The 16994-nt window shown below is 38.2% G+C and overlaps 2 protein-coding genes across 2 annotated transcripts; both read right to left on the reverse strand.

Moving 5' to 3' along the window:
* Positions 1 to 246: 246 nt before the first annotated feature.
* On the reverse strand, positions 247 to 1525 carry BDV38DRAFT_288860 (uncharacterized protein; the record flags this gene model as incomplete). The annotated part of the gene is made up of 3 exons (XM_032061116.1): positions 247 to 302; positions 353 to 488; positions 548 to 1525. 3 exons carry the CDS (start codon positions 1523 to 1525, stop codon positions 247 to 249), a joined length of 1170 nt encoding a protein of 389 aa, XP_031907324.1.
* A 4361-nt stretch (positions 1526 to 5886) lies between these two features.
* BDV38DRAFT_288861 (uncharacterized protein) lies at positions 5887 to 9019 on the reverse strand (the record flags this gene model as incomplete). The annotated part of the gene is made up of 2 exons (XM_032061117.1): positions 5887 to 7988; positions 8053 to 9019. The coding sequence occupies 2 exons, from the start codon at positions 9017 to 9019 to the stop codon at positions 5887 to 5889; spliced, it is 3069 nt and encodes a 1022-aa protein (XP_031907325.1).
* Positions 9020 to 16994: the final 7975 nt, after the last annotated feature.

Consider the following 16994-nt stretch of genomic DNA (forward strand, 5'->3'; position numbering starts at 1 on the left):
CCGATTGGCAGATTGATTGCTTCATTAGCCATGAATCAGGTGTTTCCGTAGTAGGGTATTAGTCAGATATTTAAGCAAACTAAGCCGAATAACCAGGATGTTTGAAACAATTCGTCATTGGCAGTTGCCCAGATGTGTCTTGGCCCAATAAGAGGGACTATATTCCAAGCACACTGCCTCCTGTATTGTCCCAAGTTTCGACAACAGTCTATTACCAGACTCCGTTAGAGTTTGATTAACATTAATTCAGATCTGATAAGTAAATTTCGAAGAATTACCTCTACTCCTTCTATAGAATCTATCTAACTGTGTCAGTAATGTACAAGCTATCTACATGAGGCAAAATGCATACCTAGTTCCTTTTTAAGCCGAATATACTTCTGAACTTGGTGAATCAAGACCTCGACCCTCTTCAGTTCAGGCATAGTTCCTGGTGCGCTGAGTTTGAACATCGACAGATCTTTTCGCTTTTCCTCTAAATTCTCAGACTGTCAGTTATGCAGGTGAAGAATGAAGACGGTTGTCAAAACCACAAATGGCCACTAACCGGAGGCGTTGCACGATCTAGATATTCAAAGAAGCTATTATCGGCAGTCGTTTCTTGATCTTCTATCTCAAGGTCTGGCCCAATCAACGCCATAAAATACATAGCTAGGGGTAATTTCCATTCGGAACCGAGGTCCTTTATTATTTCTTTAACCGCACTGATGCGACTGATTGATTCCTGGGCTGTTAATCGCGGTAGTTTGCAACTTGACCAGACAACTCGGCGAAGACGTTGTACCTCCGTTGGCCATCCTGGTTTTTCGTTCATCCGCCGCAGAGTCGCTATATCCTTAAATTGAGGTTGTATCTGGCTCACTCTACCATCATTCATGAGTAACGTCGCAGAGATCACTTGACATCTGTCAGCCATTTCCATACGACCCTGCGACAAATATTCTCCAAAATAGTAGCTAGGGTGCGTTCGGAGCTCCGATAGACGCCTCAGGTCAGTAACGGGCGGATGGTTATCAAATAATTCGAATTCTTGGATAAGGTCTAAATCTCGAGCAAACGTGCCGCCAGGGAACAGCGTTGTATCTACAACGTACAGGTTGGTCTCTTCTAGGTTTGGTGTGTAGTTGCTGCTCAGATGAAGATAGTTAATGTACTGAAGCGCAAAGAGAAGTGAACTTGTCCATGATATGAAATTATCTTCCAGATCTTCCTTTGGCCACCATCTAAGGTGCTTATTGAGCGTTTGCGCTACAATTCTTCTCTTCGTGTCATTCAAGCCATGGAAAATATCTTCGAGAGATGAAGTATTCCCTCTCTTTGATGATTCTGAGCGCACCCACGTTTCGTTTGTCTCTCCGTCAAAGTATGGAGATGCAACGCGGAATAAAAAGGTTGGAATGTTGTTCAGCGCCTTCAGCATTCTCGAGGCGTTCGTTGGGGGACAGAAGGGTAAGACTCCTCGCCCATCATGTACATCATGCAAATGGGCGGCATTCATCGTCTCGGTCAAATTGTCCACATCCATTGAATAAGGTTTTGGTTATCGCCAATTTCCATGTCAGTGGGCGGTCAATCTCAAATATATAATGGTAGAGAGCTAAAAAGCTAGTGTACCGCAGTCGTCACTCGACCTTCATTCATACCCCGCACTTAACTCTTAGAAGTCATCCATACATAATCTGACTAGTAAACTACCCGTTTCCTCTTTTGGTTACTTGCAGGAAGGCAGCAGAATTGCCCAGTCCATGTGGCCAGTGACGCCTACCATATTAGCCTACCCAGATAACGATATACAAGTTGCTTGAGATTATGCGAAGGTTTTTCTCCACAATAGTCACAAATAATTGTATTCATATGGGAATATAAATTACGGAAGTGTTTATTCTTGTGTTCTAAGCTTCACGGCTCCTATGAGTGACTTATTTGCTCCTCTATTACTGTATGTATGTTATAAGTACAGTGAGAATTTAGTCTATCTTCTTAGTTCTAAAGCTCTGTATTCCTTATAGATTCCTAGAATGCTAAAGTGCTCCGAAGCAGCCTAAAACATCTCGTGGATACATACTCTTCGCTTGGCAAGGCTCACTCTTCTCAATTGATCCTCGAGATGAGTTGGCATTCTCAAAGGGTATACTTTGACCGTCGGCATTCAAGAGCGCATCGATTTCAACCTAAAAAGTAAGCTGGGTTCTAATAAATATTTCGGAACTATTAGCAAGCGTACCGTATCTTGATCTAGAGGAAAAATCGATCGAAGTGTCCATAGTTTACCGCGGCGATATTTGACGATGGTAATATCCACAACAACTAGTCCTAGACTTCGCGCGATACGAGAGAGTATCCTCAACATCACGGCGTAATAACTTGTGAAGTTTAAGGGATAGATGGGAAATGGAAGATAGTTCAATATAGTCGCTAGGAACTTTAGTAACTGGATGAATTGGGCTTCTATATAGATTAAATATAAGTTTGGGAAGAGGATATACAGTAATTTTAGGCAGCTGCATGGTGGTAACGGTTGTGACTGTTTATATTGCGTATAACTGTATTTGTACAATTGTAACATTACAGGTAGCAGGATTAGATCTTGTTCGTAAAAGGCTACCAATCCCGCCTTTCAATGACAACTAAAAGGCACAGCTCCCTCTGCTCAACCGAATAGAGGCGAGTAAAACCATGCTGTCACCCACTACTGTTGCGATATTTGAGCATGGCAGTTGACTGTAATAAGACTTTGAACCAGACGATCCTCTGATATCATAAGGTGCTGTATCTTCGCCCGGGAAATAGCACCTCGCGGCGGGAACCTGACAAAGGCTACAAAATTCGGCAATTATTCATGGTAAGCCGGACGCTTTCTCTTACGGCCTGAGATTGATATCTGACCTGGGCTACCGGAGTGTTAGGAACTGCACCCTGGTCAAGTAGCAGCTTGACTACTGCTTCATGCCCTTTTTCTGATGCTCTCAAGAGTAGTATCTGACCAGTATCATCCTAAATATTAGGACCTGCACCCTGTTCAAGTAGCAGCTAGACTACTACTTTATAGCCTTTTTCTAATACTCTGAAGAGTGATATCTGACTATTACTGTCCTGAATATTAGAATCTATACTCTATTTAAGTAGCAGCTTGATTACTGCTTTATACTCTCTCCTTAATACTTTTAAAAGTAGTGTCTGACCAGTACTATTTTAGATATTTGGATCAGCTCTCTAATTAAATAGTAGTCTAACTACTGTTTTATATTCTCTATCTAATACTTTAAAAAGTAATATTCGACCAGTATTATTCTAGATATTAGAATCAGCTCTCTATTTAAGTAATAGTCTAACTACTATTTTATATTCTCTATCTAATACTCTAAAGAGTAGTATCTAACCAGTATTATTCTGAGTATTAGAGTTTATATCTTATTTAAGTAGCAGCTTGGCTATTACTTTATACTCTCTCTCTAATACTTTTAAGAATAGTATCTGACCAGTATTATTCTGAGTATTTAAATCTATACTCTATTTAAGTAGCAGCTGAACTATTACTTTATACTCTCTGGATAATACTCTGAAGAGTAGTATCTGATCTGTATTATTCTATATATTTGGATCAGCTCTCTGTTTAAATAGTAATCTAGTTACTCTTTTATAGTCTTTTTCTAATATTCAGATAAGTAGTATATAAGTAGTATTATTCTAAATATTAAAATCAATATTCTATTCAAGTAACAGTTTAATTACTACTTTATATTCTTTTTCTAATACTCTCAAGAGTAGTATCTGACTGGTATTATACTGGGTATTAGAATCTGTATCCTGTTTAAGTAATAATTTAATTACTATTTTATACTTTTTTTCTAATACTCTAGAGAGTAATATCTAATCAATACTATTTTAGATATTTGAATCAGCTCTCTGATTAAGTAATAGTCTAACTACTATTTTATATTTTCTATTTAATACTCTGAAGAGTAGTATCTAACTAATATTATTCTTAATATTAGAATCAGCTCTCTATTTAAGTAATAGTCTAATTACTACTTTATATTCTCTATCTAATACTCTGAAGAGTAGTATCTAATTAGTATTATTCTAGATATTAGAATTTATATCTTATTTAAATAATAGTTTAACTACTACTTTATATTCTCTCTCTAATACTCTTAAGAGTAGTATTTAACTAGTATTATTCTAAGTATTTAAATCTATATTCTGTTCAAGTAGTAGCTAGACTACTGCTTTATACTCTCCGGATAATACTCTAAAGAGTAATATCTAACCAGTATTATTTTAGATATTAGAATCTATACCCTATTTAAGTAGCAGCTTAATTATTACTTTATATTCTCTATTTAATACTCTGAAGAGTGGTGTCTGGCCAGTATTATTCTAGATATTAGGATCTATACTCTGTTCAAGTAGCAGCTTAACTACTACTTTATATTTTTTTTTTAATACTCTGGAGAGTAGTATTTAGCCAGTATTATTCTGAATATTAGAATCTGTACTCTATTTAAATAATAGTCTGACTACTACTTTATAGTCTTCTTCTAATACTTTAAAAAGTAGTATTTAACTATTACTATCCTAAATATTAGAATCTGTACTCTGTTTAAATAGAAGTTTAACTACTGTTTTATACTCTCTCTCTAATATTCTTAAGAGTAGTATCTGACCAGTACTATTCTGAGTATTTGAATCAGTTTCCTAGTCAAGTAATAATCTAACTACTATTTTATATTCTCTATTTAATACTCTAAAGAGTAGTGTCTGATCAGTATTATTCTGGGTATTAGAATCTATACTCTATTTAAGTAGCAGTCTAATTACTATTTTATATTCTCTATCTAATACTCTGAAGAGTAGTGTCTGACTAGTATTATTCTGGGTATTAAGATCTATACCCTATTTAAATAACAGCTTGATTACTACTTTATATCTTTCTTCTAATACTCTAGAGAGTAATATCTGATCAGTATTATTCTAGATATTAGGATCTATACTCTATTTAAATAGCAGCTTGGCTACTACTTTATACTCTCTTTCTAATACTCTTAAGAGTAGTGTCTAACCAGTATTATTCTAAGTATTTAAATCTATATTCTATTTAAGTAGCAGCTGAACTACTGCTTTATACTCTCTGAATAATACTCTAAAAAGTAATATCCAATCTATATTATTCTGTATATTAGAATCTGTACTCTATTTAAATAATAGTCTAATTACTACTTTATAGCTTTCTTCTAATACTCTGAAAAGTAGTATCTAACTATTACTGTTCTAAATATTAGAATCTATACTCTGTTTAAGTAGTAGCTTAATTACTGTTTTATATTCTCTTTTTAATACTCTTAAAAATAATATCTAATTAGTACTATTTTAGATATTTAAATTAACTCTCTAATTAAGTAGTAGTCTGATTACTATTTTATATTCTCTATCTAATATTTTAAAGAGTAGTATCCGACCAGTATTATTCTAGATATTAGAATCAGCTCTCTATTTAAATAATAGTTTAACTACTATTTTATATTCTCTATCTAATACTCTAAAGAGTAGTATCTAATCAGTACTATCTTAGATATTAGAATCTATATTCTATTTAAATAGCAGCTTAATTACTGCTTTATAGCTTTCTTTTAATACTCTGGAAAGTAGTATCTGACCAGTACTATTCTGGGTATTAGAATCTATACCCTGTTTAAATAGCAGCTTGACTACTACTTTATAATCTTCTTTTAATACTCTGGAGAGTAGTGTCTGACTAGTATTATTCTTAATATTAGAATCTATACTCTGTTCAAGTAGCAGCTTAATTACTGCTTTATAGCCTTCTTTTAATACTCTGAAAAGTAATATCTGACTATTACTATTCTGAATATTAGGATCTATACTCTATTCAAGTAGCAGCTTGATTACTGCTTTATTCCCTTCTTCTAATACTCTGGAGAGTGGTGTCTGACCAGCATCATCCTGGGTATTAGGATCTGCACCCTGTTGAAGTAGCAGTGTGACTATTGCTATATGCCCTCCCCCTGCTGCCCACGTCAGTGGTGTCCGACCAGCACTATCCTGAGTGTTAGCATTCGCCCCTCCCTCAATTAACTTGAGGATCACATCTAGGGCGCCTTCGTCCATGGCAACACTCAATGGTGTATTGTTCTCATTGTCCTGAGCATTAACGTTGACGAAATAGTGCCTTTCTAGTTTCTCGCTTGTTTCCCAAGTGATGATGCTCCCAGCTACCTCCTTAAGTTGTAGCTGCCATTCTAAAGAACGATTTAGAAGTGTCACTGCCATATCCTGATGACCTTCCTTTATTGTGAGAAGCAGGGGTGTGTTCCCATCAATATCTGTACCATCAACCTCCACCTCATCCTTTTGCAAGAGATCGTAAAAAGCGCTTTTCGACGCAAGTGTAATCAATACATGAAATGCCGTAGCCTCGATGAATGGCCAACCCCGGGGCGTGTATAAATTATAAGGGTCAGAGACTCTCCATAATCTAGCTATTTCCTGTAACTTTGACTTCTGGCCCCAGCAAACGAGGGAAAGGAGATCGGACTGAAGGATATTGTGTTGTTCTACCTCTTTGATGTGCTGAAATAGGAAACGCACAGCGTATGGTATCAACTGGAATGTTTGGAAGAGCTTGCTACGTGGCAGTCGTTCAGCACCTCGCAAGACTTCATCTAATGTCATGTATCTGAGACAAGCTCTTGATATTTGAAAATGACCAGCTCCAACCACCGATTGAGAAAGATGCGGGTCACGCGAAATACCACTGAAAAAATTATTGAGCAGAAAGTCAGCCACTGACTGGTGTATAAACTGAGCTTCCCGATCTGAATCTTCCTCCTCGGGTTCATATTGTTCCCATAATTCACGAGATTGAAATTCCACTAATCCTTTCGAGAGATGTCTCACGTGAATCTCAAATTTAGCCACGGTATCAGACCAGCTGCTGTGACTTCTTGGCTGCGCTCCAGATCCCATGTCCTTGTCAATAGAAAGTGCATCCCGAAGCTCGTGAGCAGACAGGGGTCTCTGGGCAAATAGAATCCATTGGAACAGCTTGACCATCTGCTGCCTCTCGCTTTCATGCACATCATGTAAAATATTAGAGTACAGCCCGTCAAGCGCTTCTGGGATAGTAGCCAACCTGCTGCGCAGGTCTTCTTTCTTGGTGCCAATCATGCTATCTTCAATCACCCTGTCACAGACAAGAACTGCCCATTGAAATCCTCCCCGAGCTTTGGACAAAACTTGACTTTCAAAATACTTACGATCTTCCTCTGTTTCAAATCCTTTCAGCATACCACCAACAATGTGTTGGATATCGTTGGTATTTTGCTGTTCCATGTAGATGGAGGGGATCATGTAATGACCAAGGATTGGATAATGTCTGGAAGAAAGGCATATTTTCACCTGTCCACCATTGCGCTTGACTGCCTCCATAAGGTCTTTGAAGTATGTCAGTAAGGCTCTGGCATGGTCCTTCCCACATTCATCAAGTGCGTCAATAAAGATAATTACTGGACTGCTCTTTGTCCCCTCCGTTAGGACCTGCGACACAAACTTGCGAAGCTCTTCTTCCGGCCAGGTCCATCTACCTTGTTCGTAGGAACCATACCGCTTCTCCCGATCTACGAACGACTTTGTGAGTTGAGAAAGGTAATCCGGAAACGAACCTAGCATAGTATTCAATAGTGCTCTGAAGAGCCCTAGCGGCGTTCTCTGCAGATTTGTCCCTCGGCCGTGGATGAAAAAGGACACAAGCTGCCCAGCGTTTCTATTGGCCATTGACTGGACAGCGAACTTCATAAGAACGGATTTACCAGTCCCAGGATTCCCTTTGATCCACAGAAGCCCTTGTCGGCTGTTCAACCATGCTTTGTATTGTGGGTTTTTAAAGAGCCACATGCAAGTGTCCACTGCCGCATGAATGTCGTTGTACCTATACTCTTGTTCGCGGAAACTAAGTGACCTAAGGCATTCTGTGTAGAATCAGCCAATGATACTAGTGATATTATTTGGCTAGATTCGCCCGCCTTTCCTCACCTTTTTCACTTTTACACAAGTCTCTTTCCATGGAAAGAGTGCCCGGTACAATTGACAAGAGAGCTTTGGCATAGGCAGCGGCAGTGAGCGCAGCATACCCTTGCCACTGTTTATTCTTATGCGAATCACAGTAGTCACAGATACCTCGAATGACTAGTGATGGAAGTTCGTCCATAAGCCCAGCAGCTTCCATCTCGAAACAGAGTATGTCTAGGTCCCGAGCAATGAAATCTCGAGTCTTGGCATCTTTCATGACCTGATCTCCAGAAGCGATCAAGCCATAATGAACACAAGGGTCATCAGTTCTTCGCTCAGGACGGTTTATTAGCTGGGTTTGATCGCATGCCAAACAGTTGCATTTGCTATCATCATGATCGTATGTTGGAGAGAATAGCCAGTCGACTTGCGGCCGCGAAAACTGTTGCCTTAAGCTTTCACTGTTTTGGAGTGTATCATTCAGAATATCGCCGGTCAGCCTTTTCCCGGTCATATAATCACTCTCTAATTGAGACACGGCCTTCAACAACACCAGAGGAGGTTTATTAAGCGAACCGGTGCGCTGGAAGTGTCCGCCGCGTAGTGTCTTGCCGTAGTCGAATTGTATAACGCCGCTTGAAGTGGATGTTGGCTTGCTGACCACAACATCGCCAAGGCGAATATCAGCACTCTGGCTCGGGACTCCGCCCCCAATACCCACCATCAATCCGAATCCGAACCGGATATTCGGAAACGTAGAGACCATATGTGACACTACACTGGTAGTGGATATCGTCCCATAGACACCGTAAGGAAGACAGGCCACCACCACGTTGTGACTGCCAACCCTCCCAAGTGTGTAAACATTGTGGTCGAATTGTGGCCGGGGAGGCGGATGGTGAACGTCATCCAGCATTGCCTTTGCTGCTGCTAGTTCCAATGGTAAAGCGCAGATCCATGCGACCGTATAGTCATTGTGCGTGAAGGCCATTATATGTAAGATACACAATAAAGTGGTGAGACTTTTCCCGAAAGACAACCAGATGGGCTTTGATCGGAAGATACAGCCGGCATTAGAACTGTAGAACTAATCATTCCAAGATCCAAATGTGAGGTTGGAGTTGGAGGGGTCATCTGACACGTGTAACTGCGAAGCTGTCGCGGTTAAAGGGCCAATCATGCATAGTCTTCAGAACATATAAAAGCAAAAGAGAGCAAGTGGTGCGTATTGACATTGATCAAGTAGCAACGCAAGTAAACTAGTTGCTGGTTAGAATCAAAATATCTTAAGTTCTTGGGTATACTCAAGGTTTGAGATGTTTCGTGAGGGTGTAGCTACTAGACACTGATTAGAATAGATGCCTCCGACATATTGACACAGGGATTTGTTGTGTCGAAATTAGTCATCGAGATTTAGATCGACATTAAAAGCGGGAGGCGTTGTATAACGGCGGTTGATCCCGTCGAACCTCAAAGGCGGTAATTTCCAGAGTAAGTCCATCTTGCCTGACCCTGCGGCTCCCCAGAAGAGATAACCACGACGATGAAGAATAACATGTTCTGCATATCATTTTGCTGTTGACGGGGATAGAAAATTATTCAAATCCTCTAGCAGTGCATAACGCCGTATCTTGACAAGTCCAATTGCAAGCATCGAAGGCGGGAGGCTAACAGTCGTTGGTTTCCAAGAGACACATTCTCTTGTGGAATGCGGTGTTTCTCCGCGGAATATAAGAGTATGGTATGCATCGTTGTGCATTTCATGAACCTCGTGCTCCTTCGCATCAGGAAATAAATTATCAAATAGAATATTGGTTTCAAATATCACAGCTACATTTATTGTGTAAAGAAGCAGCAGACATAAGAGTTTAAGTACCACTCGGATACCGACAGCGGGTACAGTAAACCAGTACAGTATCCAGACCGGTATTGTTTTCTTTCGATTAAACGACCTTATTTTAATAGATAAGCTCCATGTTTGTTCCGTCCATTGTCCACCAGTACAAGAAATTATGGCGACTCCGCTCTAGCCTTTACTATTTGGCAGTCTCAAAACAGCTGGCTGTGACTCTGATGCCTCTTGATCCTGACTAGATGGTGTGAACCCTTGGGCTGAGTGGCAAAAGTCCTTTGGCATAGTTTTCATTGGGGGTGGATAATAGTGATCCTAGTATTGTAAGCTCGCCTGCTACTTCTGACTTTCGGAGAGTCGTACCAATTCTGTTAATAAAGGCAGGAATTTTTCAAAGGAGTCAGTATTGAAAGTAAAGATTCGACCATCTTTTCGGGTACGAAGGATAACACAAACATCAGTATCACATTCAATCCCAAACTTATACGCACTTTTAAATAGACTCCGGCGAAGTCTATATTTTTGCTGGCTCTTTGCCCGTGGGCTGCTTGAGCGTCGTAGTCTAAGTACTGTTTGACAGATCATATTTATAGCGTAAGGTATATTGAAGTTAGCTATATTTGAGGCAGAAGAGAATGTTTAACCCGTTTTATACTCATAGGCATACCCGTAGACGCCTTGTATTATTGACTAGCGGTTTTTTTTTTCTTTTTCTTTTTTTTTTTTTGAAAGTGGTAGACCAATTTGCACGTTTCGGACAGTAGCTGAAAGGTCCTCCGGTTAGGACCGGAATTATGAGGTGTAAGATAAGTGCTGGGATACGAATGATGGCTATGCCCTTACTATAATAGGCCCATAAATACAGAACATAATAGCCTTGCTAATTACGGCCATGTGCGTCGAATACAAGTGATGAAGAATATAAAGCTAATCGTATTATGTATTATATACATAATACGGTTGAGTATAATACATACAGACCGTTGCTGGCTCGGATTTAGATTGTTTATATTCGGTGAGTCCTCCTCGGCGCCACTTCAAAAGGCTGCTTTGTGATAGGCCTGGTCTATCATAAACGTATTTTACGATGGTATTCGACGTGCATACAGTCTGTATGGATACTTGTGTCACCACCTACACTGTTTGATTGTTTCAACAACTCCTCGTGTAAAACAAAGCTATTCCTGCTTGGGAAATGATACCGGAACATAATTCCCCTGCGTATGTATGCTTCTTGATACGATACCATGACTTCTTTCGCACCCGGTCATTCAACTGTCGCGTAGATATGTCCCTCGCCGCTGGAGATGGCGACGGTAAGCGTCATGTTTGACAAGATTCACAATGGCTCACGGATATACTAAGCATAAACCGGCTCTCTGTTCCCGCTTATACTTTTCCTTAATCTTTTCCATCCTCCAGAACTTATAATACAGAGCCAATACCAATAAAATTATGGCTGACAACGCAGTTATAATTACAGTCAAGAGAGACATAATTGACTACTTGGCACCCTTTACTGTATAGATATTGATAATTGTTGTAAGAAGGCCAGCACCCGTATTAAGGGAAGTAGGTCTATAATCTTTCAGTGTCAGACTAGATAATATACCAGTAGGAGCTTATATATATAAACAATTTATAAGCCAAAGGTAATTATACTTCCAACAGAAATAGAGAAATACTATAATTACTGTACCGATAGCAAGTAGAGAGTATACTATAATCACAAGCGGGGGATTCTGGATAGTACTTAAAATAATCTAAGAATTATTTTCAGACAATCTATATTTTATAGTATCGGTTTTTTGGAGAGTCGTAAATATCCCAGGAATAACAAGGTATCCAGCCAACAGGATCCAAGTCGCAAAACTAGAAAACAAATTATAATCTCAATAAATATCCGCGAGTTCGCGTAGTATATACTTATATTCAGTGTCCACAATCAGGGTTGTTACTTTGCGGTTAACTGTTAATTTCTTGCCAATATCAGGGGATACGGAATTCTCTCTATCATACAACTCCCCAGCTGGAGTTATATTTCCACTAGGGCTTATAATAGAGATATTCGTATATCTTTAGCATTAAGAAACAGTGAAATAGATATAAGAGGATGGTCCTTAACCCTGGAGTAGGACTTGGGTTGATATAGAAAGATATATAAATAGTGTTTCAATCAATAGTACTGCTAATCTCCGCGATATTATTCTATCGCACAGTAATAGACGTGTATTATTTGCTTTACCAGTATTGTACTTTAATTCCGTCGGGTATCTCTGAGATATTTTACAAGACAGTAGACTTATAGAGTAACTAGCTCAGAGATTAATTAGGCAAACACGGCCGGCTGAAAATAGAGTCTGTGCCAAAGAATTGATCCCTAATTATTGATATCCTCAAATGAAGTAGTTAGCCAGCAGGCATGGCTATAGGTGTGTGATATGGTCAGAAGCCTGAGACATACCATATAGAAGGTACTACAGGCCCCGTTAAAATAACTGTCCAGCAGTGCTTTGGAAATATAACATTAATATCATTAGATACATCGTGTAACTCAAGGCTATATTACTGTTAAGAAAGACAAAAAAAAGTCCATTCTTTATTACAACAGTATATCTCGGTATACTGTATTGACTAGGTGTTGAAGACATATAATAAGAGATACATATAGATATAACTTTGTCCGGCCTAGTCCTCACCATCTTTGCTGTTTCCTAAATAATGTTACCTTCTAGCCATAGTATATAAAAGATTGACTGGTCGAAGACACTATAAGCCAGTGTTGAATCTCATAAGTGGATACTTAAAAATATCTTGTCAGCTGTGATATTCTAGAATAATCTGAATAGATCTTGTTTTATTTTAGGAAGGGCTTATCTCAAGTAGTTGATCAATTATTGTATCTTTTAGTGTACCAGTAAAATTATAGACTAATAGTCCCATAGTTCCGCGACTCTCAGTATTTGATTATAGATTTAGAAAATTTTATATAATTTATAGAGTTACTTTAATATCTCTTGATTTTTTTTCGATATTTAACTCCTGATCTATACTTTCACCGATTCTTACTAAGATCTGTTAGTTAAAACAAAGATATTATAGAATAATAGGATATACCAATCTTAACATCTCTATTTTTATGGATATAGATATTCTTTTCTCGGAGAGTACTATAACTGATACTAAGAGTATTATAGATATATCTGAGTCCTTGTAATATCTGATTTGTAGTCAGTCAGATATTCTCACTGGAATAGAGTTAAATATAGTATCTGGTAATAGATTGTAGCCACTTCAACTTCTCCAAGTTAAAATATTGATTATAAACTCTGGATCTCTTTCAGTAAAATACCTTTCTACTCTGTATAGAAAAGGAATAATAATTACTGTGCTACAAATACTTTCTTAAGATTGATTAAGTATCTGTATAAGGTTTCTCTGAAGTATTCTATTTATATATTAAATTGACTTCTATTAAGTCTAGTCACAAAAGAGACAGATATATATTCAGTAAACTTGATAGTATCGATACCACCCCAAGCAGACTCTAAGCCAACAAAGAGACAGTCTATCGTGAACAGATTACTATACTTAACAAAATCTGACAGTCTAATAGAGCCAGTCGATGTCTCAGGTTCGGCGGCACGATTATTACCCTCGGGTGTAGACATCTGGATTGGTAATCCCAAGACTCTTGTTAAAACCATATTTCTCAGTAATATTAATAGCTGTCTTAATCTTGAGATTACGTTTTCTAAAAGACTGATATATATCGGTTATACAAACATTATTTTATTGTTCTAGGACTGGATAATACAACGTATCTTTTATTGAGCAGCGACGCAATGATCTGTTAAGCTAGGACTGAGCATCTGAACTTATACAGCTTATCAGCATGGCCAATAAGAGCAGGAAAAAACTGTAGCATAGAGGTCCAAGGAGATGTTGTATATTTTACGTGTATAATCCACGCAAGCTTCGAAAATACCGGTCAATTCTAACGATAAGAGCTACGGGGCTTGAACTAAACAGGAAGAAAATTTACAGGACCTATTGTATGTAATCAAACTGAATAAAATACTTTGGCTACTGTACATCAGGCATACATAATGCTTTCAAGGTGCTATGAGCATGCAGCCAGCCAACTCCAAGTAGCTAAGCTCTGGAATGTATTTGAAAAATTGCTAGTACAGTAGTGCAATAGACCTTGCTCATTACTCAAGCGTTTTATTAAACAAGTAATTTATTCCTCTCTTTAACCATAGGATTACTCCACCATGGGTGGCTCTCTGGAACATGATTCATTACCGGCATCAAATAGGTTTACACCATCCAATAGGACCAAACTGGGCTGGCTAAGAACTTACAGCTGTGTAGAACTCGACACTCGACTTTTTATGAGCATAGATACAGACGAGACAGAAAAAAACATCTTGGAACCTGACTTGTTCGGTTCTCAATACCATATTGGGAAGTTTACTCTAAAATCCTTGTTTATTTTATAAAGAGAATCCCTGCCGTTACTTGGAGAAAGAATACAGAATAAAAACTGAATGCTACCTCGTATCCAACATACCCGCAAGATACCGAAACTTTTGCTTATTATATCAGTTCAATTGGCTACCAATACATCGGAATAGCAAGGATATGTGCCACAGCTTGCCGAGTGTTCTAAAAGAAAGGTACCGGATCTACAGGGTGTTGCAAGGAACAATACAACGTATTCTGAGAGTATGATCCTTATATATATAATTTTGCTTTGATAGAGTAGGCCGGTAATTTAAAATATACAAGGATCTAGTTTAGATCGCGTGTAAATTACCACTAGCGATCTCGCTGGCCAACTATACATATTCTTAATGACTAAAAATAAAACATGGCCTGTGTATCGTGTATTTAACAATGGTTACGGGCTGGATGATTAGAACTTTGAAAAAAAAGCCCTGCGCAGTGCCCACAGAAAACAATTGTTAGTATAGCTAGATATCACTCGTTATCTCGGCATCTTAATAAGTACAACTTATACAATATGAAACTCGGTTGACTCTGACTTGGGTATTATTAACTAAACGAAAGCAATTGGGATGGCAAATAGATATTGTGCGCATAACCGTAACTCAAAACTCAGCAATACGAGTCTAGATACACGCAGGCATACATACCAGACAATGGAGTATAACAGAATACAAAGAACGGCCTAAGGATATTTGTTTGTCGGCAGTTATATTTATTTGTTCATTGCCGCATGTATATGCACAGTGGTTGATTCCTGCTCTGCTACGCTGATGTATATTGCCTTCTTTTCTCCTAATATAGTTATTATTGAACTATCTTTACTTTTATAACTAGGCTTGTGTATATCACGACTAACAGGATATCACAGTCTGTTCCTCTTATCTAATAAATACTATGCGAGACCGACGAGGTCGGGATATAATGCTCCCTACACAATTTCCTAAACCGAGATCTACATTGTACAGTAGCCAGCTAGATAATACAGGAAAATTTAATATAGTTATAGATTCTGGTAATCCGGCAGTCAGTTTAATAATATACCGAGAAAATAACTCGAGCAGGGAGATCTATTGTAGTAAAGCAGAGTCAGTTACAGAAATATCTTCTTATTCTAATAAATCATATCTTTCTGCAGGGGTTTGGACTAAGTACCAAAAATTCTGGGAGTCTGACCAGGGTGGACTAGATATAATAGTATATAATAATATAATTAATCACAATATTATAATAATTAAAAGATTGAAGATCTATACCGGTAGCCGACAGTATAGACTACTCCGCAAAGTATCCGAAGAGAAACCGCCAAATATTATATATCTTATAGATATCTTTACTAGTGAGTCTTTGATATACCTGGCTTATAAATCTCTTGAGACCTTGTTATATCAGGTTCAAGCTATCTATTACTAAAATATTACAGAAATTGAACTAGCAATAATAGCCAAAGAGATAGATAAGTAAATAGTAGAAGTTATTTTATTTATATATTTAACAACCCTAGATACTCTATAGACTTCGGTATATCTATAGCAAGCTGCAAGTTATATACAGATAACTTTGTCCTAGAAATATCCTACTTTTATACTATATATATAATGTAAAACTGGGTACTATTTACCTTGTTAAAAGTTCAGGATAAGTAGTTATTAACTTTCTATAGTAAATATTGCTAAATCCATTATAAAGTCCCCAACACAAACTTTCGCAGACAATCTAAAGACAGTAGGAACTCTCCTGGTATATCTTAAGGAATCGGGTATCTTTTATCGGAATCCGCAGAATCTGGAATTAGAGAATAGGTAAGATATCAGTGACTACTATAAAGATTTTATTTATCAAACTACTACTCTCTGTTTAAAAGATTTGATTAATATAAGTCTTGTTAGAAATAGATTTCAGACTATTTGGATACTAATATATATTGATACGAAACACGAATTTCTACTCAAGTCCCCAGGTATTGATCGACTCAGAATATTTATATATCGAGCGATGGCTTGTGCAGCAAGATTTCCTTCGACATACAGTAAACTTTCAGATCTATAGTTAGTTAACCAGTTATTAAGGACGCATATGTAATTGCTACATATTTTTTTGCGACCCATAAAAAGAAACGAAGCACAATTCTGCTGTAGGCCATTGAGAACCAAAGTATTGAGAACCAACAGCAAAGGGTTGATCGTAATGGTGTATTGACGGCGGTTTTGTATCGACAGTAGTCTAGTATTGATGGGTCTAACAAGAATCCCTTTTCGGAAATGTCCAATGCCTCTATTAACTGATAGGGAAAGAATGTATAATAATTAATAATACTCATGAAATAGACATGGTATCGATGGCAGTGTCCACGGCAGTCCTGTATCGACGGCAGTCCTGTATCGACGGCAGTCCTGTATCGACGGCAGTCCTGTATCGACAGTAGTCCTGTATCGACAGTAGTCCTGTATCGACGGTAGTCCTGTTTCGACAGCAGTCCTGTTTCGACAGCAGTCCTGTTTCGACAGCAGTCCTGTTTCGACAGCAGTCCTGTTTCGACAGCAGTCCTGTTTCGACAGCAGTCCTTTGTCGACGATAGTCCTGTATCGACGGCGGTCAAGAG

This window comes from Aspergillus pseudotamarii (genome assembly GCF_009193445.1).
Source record: "Aspergillus pseudotamarii strain CBS 117625 unplaced genomic scaffold BDV38scaffold_118, whole genome shotgun sequence".
Lineage (NCBI taxonomy): Eukaryota > Fungi > Ascomycota > Eurotiomycetes > Eurotiales > Aspergillaceae > Aspergillus > Aspergillus pseudotamarii.